We start from the raw sequence: 26,955 nt of genomic DNA, 5'->3' as shown, positions 1-26,955 counted from the left end.
CCCAAACAAATAAAATACATTCTGGAATGGGACGTCCTGTCGGGGCTCCGCCAGGAACCGGGTCTGCCTCGGCCAGTTGGTGATGCTGGCAGCACCGGCCTCCTGGCAGGGTTCAGAATGATCTGAGCACAAAGAGAAAAAATCCCAACGACCCAGAAGTTTTCCCTCCAAATGGGGAAATGCTCCTGACCCTTGTCGCTGTGCTCTGAGCAGGGGCAGTGTGAGATTCTTGGGCGGGATGGGGTGGTGCTAAGCCCCGCGAAGGGACCAGCACACCCATTAGGAGGGGACATTCTTTTCTTTTCTGAGCCAAAGAGCCACACTGGTGGCAGACGCACTCTGCATGACACACACATGCCTGCTCTCTGCCACCAAATACGGATCCACAGATGTGAAGCCCGGACCCAGACCAGCTTGTTGGCAAAAAAAAGCCACCCCCACAGGCCCCGTTGCGGTGTTGCTTCTACTCAGTCCCAGATTTCCGCACTTCACATCCAGCATGCTCAGCGGATGGGCCTCTGACAAAGAGTGAAATTTCAGTCCACACCCCCTACCCTATCCTGCCACTCCTGCTTAGTCAGGTGGAGCAGGGCAGGGAAAGGGATCAGTCTCAGCCAGTCCAAATAGCAGCAGAGTGAGCCACATGCACGCACCACCCCCAGCCATGGGACTTCTGTTCTTTCCTGAAGGGATCACGCTAGGGGAGCTCAGCCTACGTGGCCCATAACTTTACATCTTCGGATTTAGGGGCATGGACAGAGCCTGAACCTCAGCGTTTCATTGTTAATGTGAGCTGGATGGAGAGATTCCCCCGACAGAGACAAACACATCCTCCCCACATAGACATGGAGACCCCCTGACACCAGACTCACAGATCCTCCATTACCGACCTGCAGATCTCCTGACAGGCAGACCACAACCACAACCTACGTGAACCCGAAACTTCCACAGCCCAGAATGGGAGAAGGGACCGAGAAGCTATGAACTACGCCAGGGACCGCGCTACTGCCAAGCTACTGTGGTGATAGACATCAGTGCAAATCCCTCAGATAGCTAGATGGGGGGGGGTGGTATGGGGATAGATAGATAGATAGATAGATAGATAGATAGATAGATAGATAGATAGATAGATAGATAGAGGGGGTGTGTAGGGATAGATAGATAGATAGAGGGGGTGTGTAGGGATAGATAGATAGATAGATAGATAGATAGATAGATAGATAGATAGATAGATAGATAGATAGATAGAGGGGGTGTGTAGGGATAGATAGATAGATAGATAGATAGATAGATAGATAGATAGATAGATAGATAGATAGATAGATAGATAGATAGAGGGTTAGGATAGATAGATAGATAGATAGATAGATAGATAGATAGATAGATAGATAGAGGGGGTGTGTAGAGATAGATAGATAGATAGAGGGGGTGTGTGGGGATAGATAGATAGATAGATAGATAGATAGATAGATAGATAGATAGATAGATAGATAGATAGATAGATAGATAGATAGGGTGTGTAGGGATAGATAGATAGATAGATAGATAGATAGATAGATAGATAGATAGATAGATAGATAGATAGATAGATAGATAGACAGGGTGTATGTACACAGCTGTATGCCTGTTAGGACAGCTAGCCAGGCAGGCTACCCCGCAGACCCAGACGGGGGCACTGAGCAGGTTGATAGACATAAAAACCAAAGATCGGGTTCCAGTGTCAGCTGGGGAGGGGTAGCACGAGCCGCTTCCAAGTGCAGCGGCACGACAGCCTGGCGCCTTCCACCGTCTCGCCCAGGTGCAGGAGGCTCTGCTCTCACACCTGCTGCCTTGTCTCCATCATCCCTTCCCCCTCCCTCCATGTGCAGAAAACAACACCGGTGCGAGGGAATGGGGGGTGGGGGGACAACCAATCCCCTCCCTCCAATGCACAAGAGAAAGGCCATCTGTGCTAGGCAGTGATGAGCAAAGCGCTCCTCCAAACCAATCTGGAGTAGGGGGGGGCCCGGGGCGGGGGTGGCGCTGCGCGCAACACACTGAAAGGGAGTCAGACCCTTTGGCAGTCGTGAATCAGTGAATTATTAAGATCAAATTAGTTCCATTTATCAACTCGCCCAGCTGAGCTAGCGGCTCGCTTCTCCCCCAGCCGGGCATTTGCACTGCTGCGGCGGCTGGTTGCAGTTTAATACAGATGCCAAGCTCGTAATTCTAACGAAGGGTGACAGGGTCACCTTGACTCCCAGATGCTCACATTCTGACAGATGGCGCTGGCAAACCTGATTAACTGCCACCGTGCCAGCTCTGATGCCACCTGCATCCCTCCCCCCACCCCCCTTTGTCTCTCTCTCCCAAAGTAGTCATTACCGAGCCATTGCTCGGCTTCCAAGGTGGGCGCGGCGCAAAAGGGGGGTGGGGACAGCTCTGGAGCAGGGAGCCGCAGGATCTGGGGGCTCAGAGGCGTCCTCATGTCAATGACGTGAAAGGCAAAGGGACCCACTGAACACAGGGGGTCTGAGAGCTCTTCCTTATTCCCCTCTGCTTGTACTGAGTCATATGATTAGATAGATAGATAGATAGATAGATAGATAGATAGATAGATAGATAGATAGATAGATAGATAGATAGATAGATAGATAGAGGGGATGTCTGGGGATAGATAGATAGAGGGGGTGGATGGGGTTGGACAGATAGATAGATAGATAGATAGATAGATAGATAGATAGATAGATAGATAGATAGATAGATAGATAGAGGGGATGTCTGGGGATAGATAGATAGAGGGGGTGGATGGGGTTGGACAGATAGATAGATAGATAGATAGATAGATAGATAGATAGATAGAGGGGGTGGATTGGGGATAGATAGATAGATAGATAGATAGATAGATAGATAGATAGATAGATAGATAGATAGATAGATAGATAGATAGATAGAGGGGATGTCTGTAGATAGATAGATAGATAGATAGATAGATAGATAGATAGATAGATAGATAGATAGAGGGGATGTCTGTAGATAGATAGATAGATAGATAGATAGATAGATAGATAGATAGATAGATAGATAGATAGATAGATAGATTGGATGGGGAGAGAGAGAGAGAGAGGTGTTTGGGGATGGATAGACAGAGAGATTCCTGCAGTGCCCCCTCCCTGCTGAACTGGAGCACACCATCTATTGTGGTACACTCCCTCCCCCTCCGACATACACACACACACATTCCCTGTCACCCTGGGTCAAATCAATGATTCACTCAGCCCAGTGTTCCACATCCTGCTGGACTGGTGTCTCCAGTTTAACCTCCCATCTCCCACCATGTTCATTTCCACCATCAGGCTTTTCACAGTAGCCAACCCAGATGCTTCGGAGGAAGGCAATGACCCCTGCCCAATGCACATGACTCATTGTGCCACGTGCTGAGTGCAGCTTCGAAGGAGAATTCCTCCTCAGTCACTATAGTGATCAGCCTACGCCCTGAACGTCTATAGCTACAAGTGTTATTCAAAGACCCAGACCCAGCCCTTCCTACTCCCCAGTCACTGCATTTGAGTCTGCAGCTTCCTGCAGCAGGGAGTTCCACAAATTGAATGTAAAAAATGTCCTTTACATGTATCTTCTATTCAAATCTGGGTAGGCCGTTCAGCACTCTGCGTTCTGTTCCCAGCTCTGTGAAGGCAGTGGAATTCAGTGGTGGCTAGGAGTCAGGACTCCTGGGTTCTATCCCTAGATCTGGGATAGGAGTAGGATCTTGTGGTTAGAGTATGGAACTCGGACTCCTGGGTTCTCCTGCTGACTCACACAATGTCAGACACCTTATTTGCCCTGTCTCTGCCTCAGTTTAACCACCCTCTGTGAAATTAGGCTGACGCTGACCTTCTTCTCAGCGGGAGTGGCAAGACTCAACGAAGGTTTGGAAGGTGCTTTGAGCTCTCGAGCAGGACAAACGGTTGATGCTAGTAGCACCCCCATTCATCACCTCCTTGAGGGACACGTGATCATTCCGAGAGCAAACCTCAGCCCACCCAGCACCTCCTGAGCAGCGTGAGTGCCCTGGAGCTCCTCCTTCCAGTCCACATGCCACACAGCAAGCCCCTCGGCGCGTTCTGCTTCCCCAGGTCTCAGGAGCAAGTGGTTGTTGGCTGGTTATTGCCAGTCAGATGGCTTGGGATATTTAGACACCTGAGACTATTTCTGTCGGGAGGGGAGCGCTGTGAGGGAGAAAGACAGGCTACAACTTCACCAGATGGGCGCAAACAGATTGTCTGCGAATATGGAACAGTCGCCAGGCCAGCTCTGCCGAGATTCAGTGCGGTCGGCACTGGGGGCAGAGGAGGAGCATTCTGAGAGGGACCTGCCTACATCCCAGAATACTGACAGGAGCAGGCCTCAGTATGGCTGGGTTCTCTTCCCACTGGGGCCTAGTGCTCAGAGCGCAGGCTGGGGCATCAGGAATCTGGAGGTCTGTTGCCACTTCAGGAAGAGTGTGTGGTCCGGTGCTTAGAGCAGGAGGCTGGGAGTATATTTCCAGCTCTGGGAGGGGAGTGGGATCTAGTGGATAGAGCAGGGTGCAGGCTGGGAGTCAGGACTCCTGGGTTCTTTTCCCAGATCTGGCAGGGGAGTGGGATCTAGTGGATTACAGTAGATATTCCTGGGTTTTAGTCCTACCTCTGTTTGGCAGTGTGGCACTGGGCAAGCTACTGCCCCTCTCTGTACCTCAGTTTCCCCATCTATAAAACAGGGACCAGGATAACCCATGTTCTGACTGCCCCTCATTGTGCCTCATGCAGCCATTTCATCCCTGGGCCCAAGGTTCATGCCCCACCCCCCCAGAGAGAGAGAAGCAGAGAGAGACTCCCAGATCTCATCCTCCTCCTAACCCCCCCTTGCCTTCCCCCACCTACAAAGTTGACATCCAGTGGCCAGTTCCATTAATCACAGTGGAGGCAGTGAGGAGAACTCAGGCGTCCTGCAGCACCACAAGCCTGCTGTGAGCGCCTTTGTTCTTGGTGCACAATCTGAGCCAGAGGTCATGTCCTGTGACCCAGCCAGCTCTTGGAGAGGGGACACCTGGGAGCAGGAGGTGATTTCACAGGTTGAGGGGTCTGAACCCTACTTTGTGGGGTGGGGCCCAAACATGGCAGGACCATGGGGCGGGAGCGCACTTCCCCCAGTACTGCAGAGTCTGTCGCTCTATCAAAGCCTGCGGGTGCAGGGATTGGGCTCTGAAATTCAGCAGATCAGGCCCATCTCTGGCTCACCCAATCAAAACAATGGCCGGGGGTAAGAGAACGGCTCGGAAAAGCTGCGCCAGTCCCCAAGCCACATGAACGCATCCCCCACCCGGTACAGGAGCCTTCTAGACATGGATCCTTCAAGAGTGGCATGCCAGGCCTGGAGTTCCCTCTCCCCTGATGGCGGGCGGCCACCAGGCACCCGTGGATACGCCCCCTGGCAGCTTGGATAGCCTGCCCCTCTCCCCACGCCCCAGCAGGAATGGGGTCCTGCTGCAGCCAGGCCTGGCTCAGAGAAGAATCCACTGCAGGATGGAGGCGCCCAGGTGACAAAGTGCCAGCTAATGCCATCTGCCACGGTGCCAGCCACGGAGAGGATTCCACCCATCTGTTCCCTCGCTCGGATTAGGGAGGAGAAGGGCTCGGACTGGATTCCGAGGGGGGCCGTGCGTGCAGTTCCCTCTGCCCCAGGGACTGAGCCCAGCCCCTGTTGGAACAGCGCTTAGCGCTGAGGAAGAGGATGAAGAGGAGCTGTGCAGAGGAGCAAGGGGAAGGAAAAGCCCCAATGTCACCATTGTGAGCACCTGTCTGACCTGTCTAACGCAGGCCTTCCCTGGGCCCCGCTCCCTGCCTACAGAGTGAAGCTAAGGGAAAGGATTGGGGTGGGGCTGGCCCTCCAACACCCACCTCCCCGTGGGGCAGGCGGGCAGCCCCTACTCCGGAGCTGTGTGCCAGGAGCAGCATTATTAACCCAGGCCCACACTCCAGCTCACGGGGGCCTGGGAATGAACAATGGGCACTAGGAAAACTCCCCTCTCGGCACTCAAGGCTGCGGCATCTGCTGCACTTAACAGCAGAGGGTGCTGCCCCGGTCTGCATCTGCACACACCCAGGCCACCCGCTGGGCCCATCCTCCCAGCCCCCTAAAAAGCCTCTAAAAGCCTCAATTCCCTGTGGCCTTTGCCACTGTTACTCCTGCCTTCTCCACTGCAGCTTCTCTGCCAGCAGCCCCCTGCCATCTTGGTTCCAATCTCTCCAGGGCTGGGATGGCAGAAGGCTGCGGGTCGAGACTGAGGGGCACTGGCAGAGCTGTGTGTATGGGGGAGCCCAGGGCTGGGACAGTGGGGGCTGTGGGTCAGGAGTGAGGGGCACTGGCAGAGCTGTGTGTATGGGGGAGCCCAGGGCTGGGACAGAGGGGGCTGTGGGTCGGGAGTGAGGGGCACTGACAGAGCTGTGTGTATGGGGGAGCCCAGGGCTGGGACAGTGGGGGCTGTGGGTCGGGAGTGAGGGGCACTGGCAGAGCTGTGTGTATGGGGGAGCCCAGGGCTGGGACAGTGGGGGCTGTGGGTCGGGAGTGAGGGGCACTGGCAGAGCTGTGTGTATGGGGGAGTGCAGGGCTGGGACAGTAGGGGCTGTGGGTCGGGAGTGAGGGGCACTGGCAGAGCTGTGTGTATGGGGGAGCCCAGGGCTGGGACAGTGGGGGCTGTGGGTCGGGAGTGAGGGGCACTGGCAGAGCTGTGTGTATGGGGGAGCCCATGGCTGGGACAGTAGGGGCTGTGGGTCGGGAGTGAGGGGCACTGGCAGAGCTGTGTGTATGGGGGAGCCCAGGGCTGGGACAGTAGGGGCTGTGGGTCGGGAGTGAGGGGCACTGGCAGAGCTGTGTGTATGGGGGAGCCCAGGGCTGGGACAGTGGGGGCTGTGGGTCGGGAGTGAGGGGCACTGGCAGAGCTGTGTGTATGGGGGAGCCCACGGCTGGGACAGTGGGGGCTGTGGGTCGGGAGTGAGGGGCACTAGCAGAGCTGAGTGTATGGGGGAGCCCAGGGCTGGGACAGTGGGGGCTGTGGGTCGAGAGTGAGGGGCACTGGCAGAGCTGTGTGTAGGGGGGAGCCCAGGGCTGGGACAGTAGGGGCTGTGGGTCGGGAGTGAGGGGCACTGGCAGAGCTGTGTGTATGGGGGAGCCCAGGGCTGGGACAGTGGGGGCTATGGGTCGGGAGTGAGGGGCACTGGCAGAGCTGTGTGTACGGGGGAGCCCAGTGCTGGGACAGTGGGGGCTGTGGGTCGAGAGTGAGGGGCACTGGCAGAGCTGAGTGTGGGGCTCAGGGCTGGGATAGAGGGGTGGGGGTCGAGAGTGAGGGGCACTGGCAGAGCTGTGTGTACGGCGGAGCCCAGGGCTGGGACAGTGGGGGCTGTGGGTCGGGAGTGAGGGGCACTGGCAGAGCTGTGTGTATGGGGGAGTGCAGGGCTGGGACAGTAGGGGCTGTGGGTCGAGAGTGAGGGGCACTGGCAGAGCTCTGTGTAGGGGGGAGCCCAGGGCTGGGACAGTGGGGGCTGTGGGTCGGGAGTGAGGGGCACTGGCAGAGCTGTGTGTATGGGGGAGCCCAGGGCTGGGACAGTGGGGGCTGTGGGTCGGGAGTGAGGGGCACTGGCAGAGCTGTGTGTATGGGGGAGCCCAGGGCTGGGACAGTGGGGGATGTGGGTCGGGAGTGAGGGGCACTGGCAGAGCTGTGTGTATGGGGGAGCCCAGGGCTGGGACAGTGGGGGCTGTGGGTCGGGAGTGAGGGGCACTGGCAGAGCTGAGTGTACGGGGGAGCCCAAGGCTGGGATAGTGGGGGCTGTGGGTCGGGAGTGAGGGGCACTGGCAGAGCTGTGTGTATGGGGGAGCCCAGGGCTGGGACAGTGGGGGCTGTGGGTCGGGAGTGAGGGGCACTGGCAGAGCTGTGTGTAGGGGGGAGCCCAGGGCTGGGACAGTGGGGGCTGTGGGTCGAGAGTGAGGGGCACTGGCAGAGCTGTGTGTATGGGGGAGCCCAGGGCTGGGACAGTGAGGGCTGTGGGTCGGGAGTGAGGGGCACTGGCAGAGCTGTGTGTAGGGGGGAGCCCAGGGCTGGGACAGTGGGGGCTGTGGGTCGGGAGTGAGGGGCACTGGCAGAGCTGTGTGTATGGGGGAGCCCAGGGCTGGGACAGTGGGGGCTGTGGGTCGGGAGTGAGGGGCACTGGCAGAGCTGTGTGTATGGGGGAGCCCACGGCTGGGACAGTGGGGGCTGTGGGTCGGGAGTGAGGGGCACTGGCAGAGCTGTGTGTACGGGGGAGCCCAGGGCTGGGACAGTGGGGGCTGTGGGTCGAGAGTGAGGGGCACTGGCAGAGCTGTGTGTATGGGGGAGCCCAGGGCTGGGACAGTGGGGGCTGTGGGTCGGGAGTGAGGGGCACTGGCAGAGCTGTGTGTATGGGGGAGCCCAGGGCTGGGACAGTGGGGGCTGTGGGTCGGGAGTGAGGGGCACTGGCAGAGCTGTGTGTATGGGGGAGCCCAGGGCTGGGACAGTGGGGGCTGTGGGTCGGGAGTGAGGGGCACTGGCAGAGCTGAGTGTACGGGGGAGCCCAAGGCTGGGATAGTGGGAGCTGTGGGTCGGGAGTGAGGGGCACTGGCAGAGCTGTGTGTATGGGGGAGCCCAGGGCTGGGACAGTGGGGGCTGTGGGTCGGGAGTGAGGGGCACTGGCAGAGCTGTGTGTAGGGGGGAGCCCAGGGCTGGGACAGTGGGGGCTGTGGGTCGAGAGTGAGGGGCACTGGCAGAGCTGTGTGTATGGGGGAGCCCAGGGCTGGGACAGTGGGGGCTGTGGGTCGGGAGTGAGGGGCACTGGCAGAGCTGTGTGTAGGGGGGAGCCCAGGGCTGGGACAGTGGGGGCTGTGGGTCGGGAGTGAGGGGCACTGGCAGAGCTGTGTGTATGGGGGAGCCCAGGGCTGGGACAGTGGGGGCTGTGGGTCGGGAGTGAGGGGCACTGGCAGAGCTGTGTGTATGGGGGAGCCCACGGCTGGGACAGTGGGGGCTGTGGGTCGGGAGTGAGGGGCACTGGCAGAGCTGTGTGTACGGGGGAGCCCAGGGCTGGGACAGTGGGGGCTGTGGGTCGGGAGTGAGGGGCAATGGCAGAGCTGTGTGTACGGGGGAGCCCAGGGCTGGGACAAAGGGGGCTGTGGGTCGGGAGTGAGGGGCACTGGCAGAGCTGTGTGTATGGGGGAGCCCAGGGCTGGGACAGTGGGGGCTGTGGGTTGGGAGTGAGGGGCACTGGCAGAGCTGTGTGTACGGCGGAGCCCAGGGCTGGGACAGTAGGGGCTGTGGGTCGAGAGTGAGGGGCACTGGCAGAGCTGTGTGTATGGGGGAGCCCAGGGCTGGGACAGTGGGGGCTGTGGGTCGGGAGTGAGGGGCACTGGCAGAGCTGAGTGTACGGGGGAGCCCAGGGCTGGGACAGTGGGGGCTGTGGGTCGGGAGTGAGGGGCACTGGCAGAGCTGTGTGTATGGGGGAGCCCAGGGCTGGGACAGTGGGGGCTGTGGGTCGAGAGTGAGGGGCACTGGCAGAGCTGTGTGTATGGGGGAGCCCAGGGCTGGGACAGTGGGGGCTGTGAGTCGGGAGTGAGGGGCACTGGCAGAGCTGTGTGTATGGGGGAGCCCAGGGCTGGGACAGTGGGGGCTGTGGGTCGGGAGTGAGGGGCACTGGCAGAGCTGTGTGTACGGGGGAGCCCAAGGCTGGGACAGTGGGGGCTGTGGGTCGGGAGTGAGGGGCACTGGCAGAGCTGTGTGTATGGGGGAGCCCAGGGCTGGGACAGTGGGGGCTGTGGGTCGGGAGTGAGGGGCACTGGTAGAGCTGAGTGTACGGGGGAGCCCAACGCTGGGACAGTGGGGGCTGTGGGTCGGGAGTGAGGGGCACTGGCAGAGCTGTGTGTATGGGGGAGCCCAGGGCTGGGACAGTGGGGGCTGTGGGTCGGGAGTGAGGGGCACTGGCAGAGCTGTGTGTACGGGGGAGCCCAAGGCTGGGACAGTGGGGGCTGTGGGTCGGGAGTGAGGGGCACTGGCAGAGCTGTGTGTATGGGGGAGCCCAAGGCTGGGACAGTGGGGGCTGTGGGTCGGGAGTGAGGGGCACTGGCAGAGCTGTGTGTATGGGGGAGCCCAGGGCTGGGACAGTGGGGGCTGTGGGTCGGGAGTGAGGGGCACTGGCAGAGCTCTGTGTATGGGGGAGCCCAGGGCTGGGACAGTGGGGGCTGTGGGTCGGGAGTGAGGGGCACTGGCAGAGCTGTGTGTACGGGGGAGCCCAGGCTGGGACAGTGGGGGCTGTGGGTCGGGAGTGAGGGGCACTGGCAGAGCTGTGTGTATGGGGGAGCCCAGGGCTGGGACAGTGGGGGCTGTGGGTCGGGAGTGAGGGGCACTGGCAGAGCTGAGTGTACGGGGGAGCCCAAGGCTGGGACAGTAGGGGCTGTGGGTCGGGAGTGAGGGGCACTGGCAGAGCTGTGTGTGGGGCTCAGGGCTGGGATAGAGGGGAGTGGGGGTCGGGAGCGAGGGGCACTGGCAGAGCTGTGTGTATGGGGGAGCCCAGGGCTGGGACAGTGGGGGCTGTGGGTCGGGAGTGAGGGGCACTGGTAGAGCTGAGTGTACGGGGGAGCCCAAGGCTGGGACAGTGGGGGCTGTGGGTCGGGAGTGAGGGGCACTGGCAGAGCTGTGTGTATGGGGGAGCCCAGGGCTGGGACAGTGGGGGCTGTGGGTCGGGAGTGAGGGGCACTGGCAGAGCTGTGTGTATGGGGGAGCCCAGGGCTGGGACAGTGGGGGCTGTGGGTCGGGAGTGAGGGGCACTGGCAGAGCTGTGTGTACGGGGGAGCCCAGGGCTGGGACAGTGGGGGCTGTGGGTCGGGAGTGAGGGGCACTGGCAGAGCTGTGTGTATGGGGGAGCCCAGGGCTGGGACAGTGGGGGCTGTGGGTCGGGAGTGAGGGGCACTGGCAGAGCTGTGTGTATGGGGGAGCCCAGGGCTGGGACAGTGGGGGCTGTGGGTCGGGAGTGAGGGGCACTGGCAGAGCTGAGTGTACGGGGGAGCCCAAGGCTGGGACAGTGGGGGCTGTGGGTCGGGAGTGAGGGGCACTGGCAGAGCTGAGTGTACGGGGGAGCCCAAGGCTGGGACAGTGGGGGCTGTGGGTCGGGAGAGAGGGGCACTGGCAGAGCTGTGTGTGGGGCTCAGGGCTGGGATAGAGGGGAGTGGGGGTCGGGAGTGAGGGGCACTGGCAGAGCTGTGTGTATGGGGGAGCCCAGGGCTGGGACAGTGGGGGCTGTGGGTCGGGAGTGAGGGGCACTGGCAGAGCTGTGTGTATGGGGGAGCCCAGGGCTGGGACAGTGGGGGCTGTGGGTCGGGAGAGAGGGGCACTGGCAGAGCTGTGTGTATGGGGGAGCCCAGGGCTAGGAGAGTGGGGGCTGTGGGTCGAGAGTGAGGAGCACTGGCAGAGCTGTGTGTATGGGGGAGCCCAGGGCTGGGACAGTGGGGGCTGTGGGTCGGCAGTGAGGGGCACTGGCAGAGCTGTGTGTATGGGGGAGCCCAGGGCTGGGACAGTAGGGGCTGTGGATCGAGAGTGAGGGGCACTGGCAGAGCTGTGTGTATGGGGGAGCCCAGGGCTGGGACAGTGGGGGCTGTGGGTCGGGAGTGAGGGGCACTGGCAGAGCTGTGTGTATGGGGGAGCCCAGGGCTGGGATAGTGGGGGCTGTGGGTCGGAAGTGAGGGGCACTGGCAGAGCTGTGTGTATGGGGGAGCCCAGGGCTGGGACAGTGGGGGCTGTGGGTCGGGAGTGAGGGGCACTGGCAGAGCTGTGTGTACGGGGGAGCCCAGGGCTGGGACAGTGGGGGCTGTGGGTCGAGAGTGAGGGGCACTGGCAGAGCTGCGTGTATGGGGGAGCCCAGGGCTGGGACAGTAGGGGCTGTGGGTCGGGAGTGAGGGGCACTGGCAGAGCTGTGTGTATGGGGGAGCCCAGGGCTGGGACAGTGGGGGCTGTGGGTCGGGAGTGAGGGGCACTGGCAGAGCTGTGTGTACGGGGGAGCCCAGGGCTGGGACAGTAGGGGCTGTGGGTCGGGAGTGAGGGGCACTGGCAGAGCTGAGTGTACGGGGGAGCCCAGGGCTGGGACAGTAGGGGCTGTGGGTCGGGAGTGAGGGGCACTGGCAGAGCTGTGTGTATGGGGGAGCCCAGGGCTGGGACAGTAGGGGCTGTGGGTCGGGAGTGAGGGGCACTGGCAGAGCTGAGTGTACGGGGGAGCCCAGGGCTGGGACAGTAGGGGCTGTGGGTCGGGAGTGAGGGGCACTGGCAGAGCTGTGTGTATGGGGGAGCCCAGGGCTGGGACAGTGGGGGCTGTGGGTCGGGAGTGAGGGGCACTGGCAGAGCTGTGTGTATGGGGGAGCCCAGGGCTGGGACAGTGGGGGCTGTGGGTCGAGAGTGAGGGGCACTGGCAGAGCTGTGTGTATGGGGGAGCCCAGGGCTGGGACAGTGGGGGCTGTGGGTCGGAAGTGAGGGGCACTGGCAGAGCTGTGTGTATGGGGGAGCCCAGGGCTGGGACAGTAGGGGCTGTGGGTCGGGAGTGAGGGGCACTGGCAGAGCTGTGTGTATGGGGGAGCCCAGGGCTGGGACAGTAGGGGCTGTGGGTCGGGAGTGAGGGGCACTGGCAGAGCTGAGTGTACGGGGGAGCCCAGGGCTGGGACAGTGGGGGCTGTGGGTCGGGAGTGAGGGGCACTGGCAGAGCTGTGTGTATGGGGGAGCCCAGGGCTGGGACAGTGGGGGCTGTGGGTCGGGAGTGAGGGGCACTGGCAGAGCTGAGTGTGGGGGCCCAGGGCTGGGACAGTGGGGGCTGTGGGTCGGGAGTGAGGGGCACTGGCAGAGCTGTGTGTGGGGCTCAGGGCTGGGATAGAGGGGGGTGGGGGTGGGCTGTGGGTCAGGATCAGGACGCACTAGCAGGGCTGCACTGAGACACTCACCCTGCACTTTGCCATCCTCGGCCTGACTCTGCCGCCCCCCATCGCCCTGTGTCTTATTATAAATGAACACCCCAACCCCACCCCCACCGAGATCCCCCCAATGCCTCTGGGATACACAGCCCTGAGCCCCATCCCCTGCTCTAGCTTGTCATCCCAGCAACAGGACACCAAGCACGACAAGAACTGGGGCTGGGACAGGCCCACACAAGCCCATCTGCCAAGACAATGGGACTGATGCCATCCGGGCAGGCTGCTCACGGCCCGGATGCCCCCTCCCACCGCCGGGTCTTTATTTGTGCGTGCAGGACTCCATGAAACCATCCCCCCCACACACTCCCTGTGATCCTGTTTGCTCCCCAATTCCCATGCACCGCCTGGCGCCCCCTTGTCCTGCGGCCATCTCTGTTCAGCGGCCTCTTGACACCTGCCTGGATGGCTTGGCAGGAAGGGGAGTAAACACAATCAGCCATGGGCATGGGGCCATGGGCTTGGAGCCCACAGCACTGGCGAGGGGGCCACACAGGATCTAGGAGGCTGACATCACTTCCAGCTGAGGAGTGATTTGTCACTGGGCTGCTCAGAACAAGGCCTGACCGAAGGACCGTGAGAAACATAATGTGTTTATGTGGGGGAAGTGAAGGGGTTCTAACCACCTGGACAGATCCAGTGGCCCTGGGGTCTATTCCTGGCTCTGCCACTGACTTGTTGGGTTGCCTTGGACAAGTCACTGCCCCACTCTGTGCCTCAGTTTCCCCTCCCGCACTTTATCTTGTTTATTCACTTGATAAGCTCTTCCGGGCAGGGAGCGTATCTCACTCACTGGGTACGTCTACACAGGGGCTGGATGATGGAATTTCCACTCTGAAGAGACACACCCACACTAGCTCTGACTGAGCAAACGTGCTAAGAGCGTCCAGGCAGCCGCAGCAGAGGGAGATGCAGGAGAAGCAAGCTGCCAGAGCACAATCCCTTCTGCAACGCTAGGGATGTACTGGGCAGTTAGATCTGTGTGCCACCATGGCTCTGCTTCCGCTTTCAGCCCCCTGCCACTGGGCACAACCCATTCCAGCTCCAGCACGCCCCAGCCCGAGCTCAGCCAGGGGCCTATGCAGCACCTGGTACAAGGGGGGCCTGGTCTCCTTTGGGGTCTGCCCCCCACCTGGCACAAGGGGGGCCTGGTCTCCTTAGGGGTCTGCGCCCCACCTGGTACAAGGCGGGTCTGGTCTCCTTTGGGGTCTGCGCCCCACCTGGCACAAGGGGGGCCTGGTCTCCTTTGGGGTCTGCGCCCCACCTGGTACAAGGGGGGCCTGATCTCTTTAGGGCTCTGCGCCCCACTTGGCACAAGCAGGGCCCGATCTCCTTAGGGGTCTGTGCCCCAACTGGCACAAGGGGGGCCTGGTCTCCTTAGGGGTCTGCGCCCCACCTGGCACAAGGGGGGCCTGGTCTCCTTTGGGGTCTGCGCCCCACCTGGCACAAGGGGGGCCTGGTCTCCTTTGGGGTCTGCGCCCCACCTGGGGCACAAGTATGGCCTGATCTCCTTAGGGGTCTGCGCCCCACTTGGCACAAGCAGGGCCTGATCTCCTTAGGGGTCTGCGCCCCACCTGACACAAGGAGGGACTGATCTCCTTAGGGGTCTGCGTCCCACCTGGCACAAGGGGGGCCTGGTCTCCTTTGGGGTCTGCCCCCCACCTGGCACAAGGGGGGCCTGGTCTCCTTAGGGGTCTGCGCCCCACCTGGTACAAGGGGGGCCTGGTCTCCTTTGGGGTCTGCGCCCCGCCTGGCACAAGGGGGGCCTGGTCTCCTTTGGGGTCTGCGCCCCACCTGGTACAAGGGGGGCCTGATCTCTTTAGGGCTCTGCGCCCCACTTGGCACAAGGAGGGCCCGATCTCCTTAGGGGTCTGTGCCCCAACTGGCACAAGGGGGGCCTGGTCTCCTTAGGGGTCTGCGCCCCACCTGGCACAAGGGGGGCCTGATCTCCTTAGGGGTCTGCGCCCCACCTGGCACAAGGGGGGCCTGATCTCCTTAGGGGTCTGCACCCCACCTGGCACAAGGGGGGCCTGGTCTCCTTTGGGGTCTGCGCCCCACCTGGCACAAGGGGGGCCCGGTCTCCTTTGGGGTCTGCGCCCCACTTGGCACAAGGAGGGCCCGATCTCCTTAGGGGTCTGCGCCCCACCTGGCACAAGCAGGGCCTGATCTCCTTAGGGGTCTGCGCCCCACCTGACACAAGGAGGGACTGATCTCCTTAGGGGTCTGCGTCCCACCTGGCACAAGGGGGGCCTGGTCTCCTTTGGGGTCTTCGCCCCACCTGGCACAAGGGGGCCCTGGTCTCTTTAGGGGTCTGCGCCCCACTTGGCAAAAGGAGGGCCTGATCTCCTTAGGGGTCTGCGCCCCACCTGGCACAAGGGGGGCCTGATCTTGGTCAGGGTCTTAGCAAACCCCTGCATAATGGCGCAGAACTTAGTCAGATCAGGGCCCGGTGATGCTTACACTGATACGGCTGAACTGTGAGGGCCACGGAGACAGACCCCCCCACCCCCAAGACTGACACATTGTGGGGGGAGGAGAAGCGTGCCTTGCTGAGGACACTACCAGCTCTGGCATGCCGCGAACCGGCCACACTCCCATCACGCAAAGGGAATGAGGAAATTCCAGCTCCTCCGAGTCTCTCGCCCAGCCCCTGCCTCGCCTTTGGCCGCATGCTCCCTGCAGATGGCAGCCCAGGACACTGGAGCGCTGGCTTCCTGGGGAGCTGGGGTTCGGAGCCTGGGCAGGCTGGCTCACCACGGAGCTCCATAGGGGTGCTGGAATCTGGTCTCTCTCGGGGTACCAGAAGGCTGAGCCTGGCTCCCGGCTACAAAGCCTGGGAGTTGCCGCCTCTTTGGAGGATGATGGGGATGGGGAAGGGGAGGGGGGATGCAAAGTGCAATCTGCAACGTTACCAAATGTCCTGGCTCTCATGCCAGAGCCGACCATCTGCCTCCCCCGGCCTGCTCCCTGCCCAGCACTGTGGCTGCCTGCCATGTCCAATCCCCACGAAAGCTCCTTGGGGGCCCCCGTTCCAGCACATGCAGGAACATAGAGGGGATAAGACTCCCTAGCGATACTGCCAGCCGGAAGCAGGGTTCCCGCTTTCCCAGCAGGGCTGCTGCTCATCGGCTACGGAAGGGGCTTTTAATGCCAACACCCCCCAATTGCCAAGCAACCAGTTAGGTCATGCCCTGAGCACCTAGGACTAGTAAAAATCCCCTGGCACTTTTAGCAGAAGTCAGGGCTGCATGTCAGTCCGGATATAATATAGCAGCAGCAGCACTTATTTTAATTCACACACCAGAGGGTTTTCATCCCCAAGCAGAGGGAAGGGTTGTTACCCTTGTTTTATTGATGGGGAAACTGAGGCCCAGGAGAGCAGCTGTGATTTGCCCACAGTCGCTCGGAGTCAGGACAAGAACTCAGGTGTCCTCGACTCCCAAGCTAGTGTTCTCACCACTGAACCATGCTGCCCGTCACCTCAAGCACCTCCAAGAGATGGCACCTGAATCAGTAAGAATCAGAGAGGGGCCCCAGGAGCTCAGCCAGGCTTGGATTTATCCTTGCGCCAATTATCCACTGCATTACAATAACCAAGGAGAGCCAGGATTTACATTTCTACAACCTGTTCCTCTGCCCTCTCCTCAGATCAGAGCCTGCCTCCCAGACTCCATATCCAGACAGACATCCTTTCCCATCATCCTCTGCTCCTTTTGTGCTGCCAGCGTACAGCTGAGGCCTGTATGCTCTGCCATTCTGAGTGCACACACTGGGGATGGGAATTAACAGCAATTCAGTTTCACTGGAATCAGAGGAATAATTTACCCAAGTGCAAAGTGAAATTGGATAATGGCAGGACTCAGCCATCATGCGCCGCCCTGATACCCACACCAATCCCTCCCTATTCCTCCTTGGGAACCCGGGGGCAGGTCCAGCCACAGGAGCAATCCAAAAACAGTCTGAAGCCTCAAGCCAAAGTCCACATTCCTTTCCCCAGGGTAGGCTCAGAATCTAGGGCAGCCCTCCCTAGCTCCTGCAAAGCACCCCCTTCCTGATCAGACCAGCCGTATGAATGGCTCCCTGGAGGTCACAGGCTTGACCTTAGCCATGTGACACCAGCCCCCTTTATAAAGGACCCCCAGAGCCCAGTCCCCCTATTTTCTGTTCAGCTGCATTTGCATGGGGAATCCCCATCCCTGGACATTTTTAAGATCTGGTTAGACAAAGATCTGTCCGGGATGGCCTAGAATAGCTTTGCTTGGTTCTGCTTCAGCCTGGGGAGCAGGACCGGCTTTAGGCACTGCGGGGCCCGATTCGAAAGAGCTGCCGCCGAAGACAGCGGCAGGACTTCAGCAGCAGCTCAATTGGCTGCCGGTGCCTTTGGCGGCATGTCGGCAGAGGGTCCTTAGGAATGTTGCAGGGCTCTCTTGGGAGCACAGAGCCCTCTTAGGGGCACGGGACCCAATTCGGGGGAATCGCGTGAATCGCCCTAAGGCCAGCCCTGCTGAGGAGGTCCCTATAGTTCTATAATTCGACGTGTGTGACCCCACAACCGAACTCAGGGCCATCTGGAGGATTTTCCAGTTGTGGGGAGACCTGGGATAGGGGACTTAGAACCCCCACACACACATACACACAAAACAAAAGCTAGAGTCTGACCCCAAGTACCTGAAGTTACGCCAACCCTCCCCCCCCCCCCCGCAAAAAAAACCTGTCCCTGCTCTGGGAAATGCAGCCCACTTCCTGATTAGGGGGATAGCAGCCAGCCTCGTTACGTTTCCATCACTGTCACTGGGGGCCACTTGGGCGTGGATCAACCCGCAGGCCTCGTAAATATTTCATCTCGCGGGGCCGTGGCACTGATGAAAGATTCAGAGAGAGGATCCGAGGCGAAGGCAGCAGGCGGGCAGGCCCAGGTACGAAGGACCAAAGCCTATGACAACCCAGCCCTCCCTGCCCCAACCCGCGTGGCTCTTTTCTGTCTCTCTCGGCCCTGCTGCTCCTCACTCAGGTCAAATGGAGGTGATGCAGGCCGGAGCACAGCCAGTAGAAAGGTCCGCAGGGGACGCCCTCCAGCGCGGGAGATGTGGGGAGCTGTCTGCGAAAAGTTGATGTGAGTTTTGTTATTTGTCTGCCGGTGCCAGAAGCCATTAAAATGTCGTCTTGTTTCAGAGAAGGGGGGTCTCTGAAGACAGACACTGACAGGAAACAAATAGGCTTAAAGAGAGCAAGAGGGAGCAAAGGAGGGACTTGGGGGGGAGAGGGGGAGAAGAGAGCCCCAGTCGGCCGCGCTCCTGCCGTTGACAAATCCACTCATCTGAACCAAGGCGTTTAATTAGCTTGAAAAAAGGGAAGTTGAGTTTCACTTAAAGTGTTCTGGCTCAACCCGGCTCGAGGGGGCCGGGGCAGGGGAGGCCGGGGAAAGCAGGGGAACCAGGGAGAAGTGAAGAAAGCAATTTGTCCTCCATTCTCTTCCACCACATGCAATTCGGCAGGGAACATTATGTCATTAGTGGGGCTCTTAAGCTTCCCTGGCTCACTCCCTCTCTAGGGGGAAAGGGGAAGGGGATGCCAGTGAAACAATTAAGTAAAAGGCAGTTTAAAGTTGGCAAACGCTATTCGGGGAGCTGGTGCCGGATCACGGCTGGCGGGAAAGCTCTGCCAGAGGCTGACGGCTGAAGGGTATAAAGAGCAGGGAAAATAGAAGCAAATAAAAGATGATGTGGCCTCGAAATGGCACCATCGGAAACTGCTGCGGTTGTGTCAGGTTAGGGGCTGGAGGCTGAGCTAGATGAAGGGATAAGTGTCAGATTTCCCATTGCCCTCCCTGCTAGCTGTTGGGTAGGATGGCCTAGGGGTTAGGGCAGTGGTCCAGGACTCGGCAAGCCAAGTTCAGTTCCCTGCTCTGTCACAGACTTCTTGGGCATGTCATGTTGCCCACCTCTACAAGAGGAATAATAATATTTCCCAACTTCACAGATGAGTTGTGAGGATAAATACCTTAAATATTGTGAAGTGCTTCTGAGATCTCCACTGTTGAAAAACACTACAGAAGAGCTAGGAATTATTCATTTTCCAGTCACTAATAAGATCCCATCTCTCTGTGGATAGGGGGCAACAGGGATAGTTCTCTGATCCTCTTGCCCTCTGTTGGATGGAACCAGAACTGTTCTGCCATGTGTTATATCCCTGTACTGTTGTGGCTAATGAATTGACTTCTTTTGCTCAGGCTAAGGAGGATCCAAGCACTAGCACATTGGAACAACTTACCTAGGTTGTGATGGATCCCTCACTGGCAATTTTTAGACCAAGATTGGATGTTTTTCTACCGGAGATGCTCTAAATGAAAACAAGAATTAATTCAGGAAACTCTCTTGCCTGTTACATGTAGGAGATCAGACTAGATGATCACAATGGTCCCTTCTGGCCTTACAAGCTATGAATTCCTGATGGTATCTCAATGGGCGGCATAACCACAACTCCAAAATCCCAGGAAACTATCAATTTTTGTCACAGTATCATTCTGAAGCATCTTTCACCCGAAGGTGCCAAGCTGCATATGCAGGGCTCATTCACCAGCTGCTGAAATGCAGCCATTTCTGGTGGACACAGCACATAGCTGCACACAGCAACCCCGCACAACATCTTTGGATAGCAATACCATTTGCAACTGAAACCACAGAGGGGGAATAAGGGAGGCAGAATTTAATTACCAAAGCTGGATATCAGCCAGACCACCAGGGTTAACACCTTGACTTTTGGGAAAAGTGCCTTGGGATATTTAATGACCATGGGTGCCCACTCGCCTCCCAACTAATCCAGCACTTAAAACCAATACAAGTAAACTGAGAGCGAGAAAATTCTTGACATGAGTTAATACTGACTTGAAGGGGGCTCTGTGGCAATCAGACCCTAATTATAGACCTGCAGTGGGGAAGGGCAGAATCTGAGTTTGGATCAGCTTAGCACAGGGATCATGAGTATTACACTCCCACAGAAAGGCACAATTTTTCCAGCAAAGTGGTTCTGGTGTCTCATTAAAACTCATCAGGCTCAAAGCAAACAAACCACTGCATGTCAGTTTGGGTTTTATGGGGAGAAAGAATTGTTCCCACAGCCCAATATGTATATAAAACTCACTCATAAAACTTGACCTAGCTTTCCAGAGGTTGCTCAAAATAAGGTGTGGAGAGGAGGAAGGGAAAACCATTGTTCCATTGTTATTTTCACAATAGGGAGAAGGAAAAAAACCTTAAAGGAAGTAAGTGGAAGACTGAAGGACAAAATATCTAGGAAGGGAAATCAACACACTATGGGCTCATCTACCTGAGGAAATTTACCAGCATTTAAGTTTAAAAGTACCTGCCTGGGGAACAAAACTTGGATATTGGGCTCTTCAATCTAGGTGTCAAAGGTCTAGAAAAGGCTGGCACTCTTATTCCTAAATAAGGGGGTATTTTGGGGGGTTTAGCTATGTCACTTTGGAAGCTGGAGTTATATGGATAGATATATAACAGTATAATTAGATCTGTATAGTTATGCTAGTAAATTTCCCAGTGTAGATACACCCTGACAGTTCACACTGGATTTGCGCTGCCACTGTGACATCACTTTCCCTTAGAACGGCGTTGGATGGAGCTCCAATGATGCTACACACAGGGTGCTAGAGTGCAGTTGATGATCCATTTGCAAAGGCCAAACTGGGGGGGGGGGGAGCAGGTAGGAGTGTGTATTTGGGGGGGTGTGAGCATGTGCATCTATCCTGTGTGTTACGGTAGAAGAAATGCAACACAAAGCTTTTCTAAGGTTCCCTAAATAGGAGCCTTACCGGTAAACTTCCTTAGACAAGCTGGTACCAGCTGTGCTGAGCTTGGAGGTTTCTCTCTTCCTGGCTGAGATGGCAGGAGCTGCACCTAGGAGCTGGTCACTGCAATCCCAGGTGGGAATCAAGTGTCTCCATCAGGTTACAAGATAGGACATGGTGACATTTTGTGAGGTCATAACGGTTAAAGTCCTTCACATTTCTCCTTGAGGCTGGGATACTCCAACACACCGGTATCTCAGACCCTGAAATGCTGGTTCTTGATGTGGCATACTTTGGCACTACGCTGTCAGCTTGCATTGCAGGGTGTCAGATAACAACAACATTGCAATGTGACATTTTCACATCATCTTATGAGGCACAATTTAGCAGTATTGTGGGGCATCGACGACTCAACTAGACGCCAGCGAGCTGGTATGTCACCTGGAGACCGTGTTTCGAAGCCAGGACATGGCAGGAGGCCGTAATGTTGCAAAGTCTCCCTCCAATGCTGTTTCTTGTGACACCATTGTGCCACGAGATGATGGTATTTCATCTTGGTGCCACATTCAGACAGCACCTGTCCCCGCACCATCCCATTGTCTGGGTGCTTGCGAGTCATTCCAAGGCCACTTTCTGACCCAGTGCCCTGGTCTGAGGTCATGCCATGTTGTAATGTAAATGTAACCCATTCTGGGGGGACAGGTTGCCACCTGTCCAGGTTTTCCCCAGGTCGCCCCCTGTGGCGGTGGCTGGCCGGGAGGCCTGTGAGGGCACAGAGCACACGCTGCCAGCTGGCCGGTTCTGTGGGCTCAGGCCCAGCCGGGCTGTCCCAGTTCTTTGTTGCTCAGAGGTGGCCGCCCTACGTGTGGGTGACCTGACGACACATCGCCTGGACGTGACACTGACCCAGTGCCAGGTTTGACTCCTGGCCCTTTGTCTCAACTCAGCACCACGTTGCTGGCGACGGCACATTGGTTCCAGGGCATGGTGAGGAGACACCTCAGTTTGGGGGCAAATTCCCTCACCCCACTTCCGGTCCCCACTGCCCCAAAATGCCCCACTTCCGGTCCCCACTGACCCAAATAGCCCTCTTCCGGTCCCCAATGCCCACTTCCGGTCTTTCTTGGCCTTCCCCAAACCAACTTCCGGCCTCCATCGCCCCCAGTTCCGGTCAGCGGGGGGCGTCAGGCACCTCTCTGGGCAGCCCAAGCTGCTGCTTGCAGGACCCGCCCTGTGAGGTCACGTGACAGCCCAAGATGGCGGCGCCCGCGTGGCTGGGGCTGCTCCGGGCCGCCCGCTCCTATCACGCCCCGCCCCCGCGGCGCAGGCCGGGCGGCGTGTACCGGCCGGACCCCGACGATCCCCTCGCCCCCGCGTGGCAGCTGGAGCCCGCCTATGAGGCCAAGCTGTACGGGCGCCACGGCTCGGCCTCCGGCGTGGACCCAGCCCGGCTCTGGCCCAGCCCCGAGAAGCTGCAGGAGCTGCAGGCCGAGGAGAGGGAGTGGTTCCCCGGGCTGAGGGAGATGGAGGCGGCGCTGGACGAGAAGGAGCAGGAGGAGGAGAGGCAGCGGGTGGAGAGGTGCGGAGGGGGCCAGACCCGGGAGACGTAGTTCTGGGTCCTGACCGCCGTGGGAGGGGGCCCTGAAATGTGATTCATTCCTGGGGAGAGGGGGGAACCTAGTCATGGAGGGGTCAGAGACCCCAAAACCTGACCCAGCTCCTGGGGAGGGACGACCCTACTCCAGAGGTGGGAGAGATGCTGGAACCTAACCCTAGTCCTGGGGTGAGGACCCCTATTTGGGGTCTGACACACTTTTTTTTTTTTTAAGAATATTAGGGTTAGAAGGGAGCTCAGGAGGTATCTAGTCCAACCCCCTGCTCAAAGCAGGACCCGTCCCCAACTAAATCCCCAAATGGCCCCTTCAAGGATTGAACCCACAACCCTGGGTTTAGTAGGCTAATACTCAAACCACTGAGAGCCCCCTCCCCCAAACACATTGCTGTAGGAAATGCTCCAGACCCACTCCTATGAGTGTGGTTGCCAGGCCCAAGACCCGCCCTCAGGGAAAGGAAATGGTGACCTCTGTCATCCACCCAAATTACAGGGCAAGTCTTGGGAGCAGCAGTGGCAGTAGAGATACAGAGTCTGCCCCCTGTAGTGGTGGGTGTTTCACTGCTGGCTTGTTGTTTGCCCTCCTGGCAGAGAGAAGCTGATTGCTGCCAACATGGCCAAGATGCCACAGATGATCGAGGACTGGCGGCGGGAGAAGGCGGCACGCAAAGAGAAGGAGCGGGAGGACAAGGCCCGGCGGCAGCGTCTGCTGGCTGAGGCCCAGGAGCGTTTTGGCCACAAGGTGGACCACCGCAGTGCCAAATTCCAGGAGCTGGTGCAGGAGATGGAGAAGAAACAGCGCAAGGAGCTCAAGCTGAAGAAGAAACAGCTCAAGGAGGAGGCAAAGAAGAAAGCTGCTGCAGCTGCCGCTGACCCAGAACCTGTTCCTGTCTCAGCTGGGGCGGCTGAACCAGCCTAGGGGGGCACATGGTCTAGGAGCCTCAGGTTGGGTCACTGCTGGAGCCACAGTTGTAACTGGGCTAAATTCTGTTCCCAGTGCATGCTAGATGGGGGCTGAGCAGGGAGCTGGTGGCTCAGGTCTGGAATGCCAATTATGCTTCTCAGAGCAGCAAGTCAATACCACCAAGTACTCTAATTGTGGGGGAGTGAAGCACTGGGTCAATGGGCACTGCACTGCACTGCAGTGTAGGAGCTGCCCCCTGGAGTGTGGCAGGGGGCATGGGCAGCCTCCCTCCCTCCCTGCGTGTACATCCAACCAGCTCAGCCTGGGTTCTTCAGCAATCCCCAGCTGGACTCAGATCTGTGCACAGGCCACCTAATGGAGTTCGAGTAAGGCAGAGGGAGGTTGTTGGAAGGTCCTGCTCGAATGCCCTAGGCTCCCCACCACTTCAGATTGGGAATGATACGTTGTAGGGGAGCTGGCATTCCCTTACAGAGCCCCGGGGCTCCTGAGTGAACGCTGCTATTGGAGAGAGGGTGGTAACTGCATGGTGACTGTGTTACGAATGTAACCACTAGGCTCCTTTCTCAGCCAGTTCTGCCCCTACCAAGCCAGCAACCTGAGATCCCTGTACTTTGTATGTTGAAATAAAAGGCTCTGACCAGGGCCTTGGCTACCTGGGACTTTTCTTTATCGGCCACTTCTGATCGCAGAAGGTTCTAGTGTCTCTCCTGACCACAAACATGCCTTAGAGACCACTGGTGCTTCTAAGAGATCAGTCTTGCTTTTCCCCTCCCGCAAATCTGTCCCCCTGCAGGGCTGGTTCACTAGGATGCCCTTTTAACTTTGTCTTGAGCTGTTGCTATGGATTGTTATACAGCAGTCACATTCCAGCCCAGCAGTGGCTGCATTTCAGCAGTAAGCAAGTGACGTGTGTGTGTATGTGTGTGTGTACACACACACACACACTTGCTCTTAGCTAGGGCTTTTCATCGGTAGGTCTCCAATAGCTTTCCAAAGGAGGTCAGTATCACTGCCCGCCTTTTACAGATGGGAAAACTGAGGCGTTGGGAGGAGAAGGGACTTGCCCAAAGTCACACAGCAGGTCAGGGACTAGAACTGAGGTCTCATGACACCCAGGCCTGTGCTCTATCCACTAGCCTCCTTTCCCTACCTCAAGGAACAGCACAATTTTGTTAGGAAGGAGTGAGATTCACTGATCTTCCACAGGTAAAATACCTGTCCATGGCCAGTTCCCTGCACACTCTGCACCTAGTTGCACTTTCTTCCAAATTTGGAGACTGACTCATACATGGCAACGGTGTAATCGGCTGCTTGTCCTTCCCTAGAGGGTCCCATGCAGTCCTACTCCCCGAACACCAGCTTGGGGCAGCGTTGTTACTCCTGAGTAAATACGGACAAGTGAAATGAGGCGCAGAGAAGGAAAGCACGTTAAACTGGGAACAGAGTCTAGGCAGTGACTTCCTGTGCTCCCTCCTCTAACTGCTAGATTCCCCCCTCCTAGTGCTGGTGGTAGAACCCAAAGTCCTGATTTCTGGTCCTGTTCCTGCCACTAGACCCCACTCCCCATCGCCCTTGCTCCAACCACCACCATACACAAAGAATCCCACTGAGTGTTCGCTGCTTTCTCTGCTTTGGGGGAGAAAACGTGATCCCAGAAGCGTAGAGCTGGATGGGACCTCCACAAATCATCCAGTCCAGCCCCCCATGCTCATGTAGGCCCAGGTAAACAGAAACTGGCCCTGACAGGGGTTTGGCCAATCCATTCTTAAAGGCCCCCAAAGTCAAGATTCCTCCCTTGGAAGCCTATTCCGGAATGTAACTAACTCAGAGGCAGGACATTTTTCCTGGTATCTAACCTAAATCTCCCTTGCTGCGGATTAAGCCTGTTACTTCATGCCCTACCCTCAGTAAACATGAACAACTTCTCCCCTCTAGAACAGCTTTGAAGACTGTCAGGTCCCCCTCAGTCTCTTTTCTTGAGACTAAACCTGCCCTCCCCCTTTTTTTAAAGCCTTTTCTCATATTGTCAGAGTAGGGAAAACTGGGAGCCAGGATTGCTGGGTTCTACCTATATTAGGTACTTACAGGACCCCATCCCTAAGGTATTTGAGCCCCTCACAATTTTTAATTTATTTATCCTAACCCATGCCCCTGTGGGGCAGGGCAGTGCTAGTATCCCTGTTCTAGGGATAGGGAAACTGAGGCATAGCATGGTTAAGTGAGTTACCCACAGTCACACAGACAGTCTGAGGCAGAGCAGGGAATTGAACATGGGCCTCTCCTGTGCTGAGTTAGTGCCATAATTACCAAGCCATTTCCTCTTCCCTCCTGAGTCTCTGTGTAGCCTTGGCAAGTTACTTCTTCTCTCGCTGCCTCCAGGGGTGGGGGGGATGGCTGGGAACTGAAATTGGTGACTATTTTGAAAGCATTTCACAGCTCCAAGGACAGAGGTTTTCCTCCCCACTCTCTGAGCTGCTTTAGACACTTCACCCCACCCCCATCCCTTTGGCATATTTCCACAGCTGTTTCACACAGCTGGGACAGCTGTCCTGATCAGACAGCAAAATTGGTTTCCTCGCAACACCAGCAGCTGGGCTGCTGGCTTGGGAGACCCCTCTTCACGCAGAGCAGGTGTTCGCACGGTTGAAAAACAAAATCCTCCCTCGCGGGGAGCAGCTGGGAGAGCCAGGGCCCAGCTGCAGAGCAAGGAATGGCAGCTTTGCAGCCGGCAGGGATACGCTTCCCACGGGGACCGCTAGGAGGCAGCGGCAGCATGAGTGACTCACAGCTGCTGACTTAGCCCAGTTATAACCCCACTGCAGGGAGGTTTTGTTCGCTTATAGGGGATTGTGTGGGGCAGTTGCCTGCTGATTCACCCCAGAGACGATGCTCAGGGTCTGGCCCCACTTGGGCTGGATGTTTACCAAGGCAGCAATTTCTCCAGACTAGGAGTCCGGGGTGTCATTCCCTATGGAGTAAGGGGGGCAGTTGCCCACCCCTCCCTGCCTTTTCATAGGCCCATGGGCTCCACTTCTGATACCGCTTATGACGTTCTCAGTTCTGCCATAGTCTTGCTGCCCACCCACCCGACAAGTGGCCACATGGGAAACAATCCTGGAATAATTTAAATCACCCTCGTATACAGCAACACTCTGCTAAGGGGCTCGTCCTGCTCTCTCACCAGAGCTGCAGCCAGAAGGAAGTTGAAGTGACACATTCAGGTGTGCAGTTTTAAGAGGGAGGGTAATTAACTATTGGAATGACTTGCGGGGGATTCTCCAGCTGGGGTATGCTTTAAATCGAGCTGGCATGTTTTCTTCAGAGAGCTGCTCCGGTTCAAACAGGATTTCATCCAGGGCCGGTGTTATACAGGAGATCAGAGGAGAAGAGCACAGCGTGCTCTGAATCCACAGCCCAGGTGCTCCCTGGCATCAGTGGAGCTGGGTCACTAAGTACCCTTGAAGAGCTGGGCCTATGAAATGATTCTGGTAAGTTTCCACATGCAGCCAAGCCCTCGGAATTGCTAGTGAGAAGGACTTAGGAGGGATGGAAGTAAGTTGTACCACATTAAATACCCCCCAATAGTTTATG

At 57.9% G+C, this 26,955-nt stretch overlaps 1 protein-coding gene across 1 annotated transcript; it reads left to right on the top strand.

The window, feature by feature from the left end:
- Nucleotides 1-22,052: 22,052 nt before the first annotated feature.
- GADD45GIP1 (GADD45G interacting protein 1) lies at nt 22,053-24,016 on the top strand. The gene is made up of 2 exons (XM_030546149.1): nt 22,053-22,406; nt 23,031-24,016. Exons 1-2 carry the CDS (start codon nt 22,084-22,086, stop codon nt 23,356-23,358), a joined length of 651 nt encoding a protein of 216 aa, XP_030402009.1. The 5' UTR covers nt 22,053-22,083; the 3' UTR covers nt 23,359-24,016.
- Nucleotides 24,017-26,955: the final 2,939 nt, after the last annotated feature.

This window comes from Gopherus evgoodei, unplaced genomic scaffold, assembly GCF_007399415.2.
Source record: "Gopherus evgoodei ecotype Sinaloan lineage unplaced genomic scaffold, rGopEvg1_v1.p scaffold_40_arrow_ctg1, whole genome shotgun sequence".
NCBI lineage: Eukaryota > Metazoa > Chordata > Testudines > Testudinidae > Gopherus > Gopherus evgoodei.
This window is presented reverse-complemented; position numbering and strand designations above follow the sequence as displayed.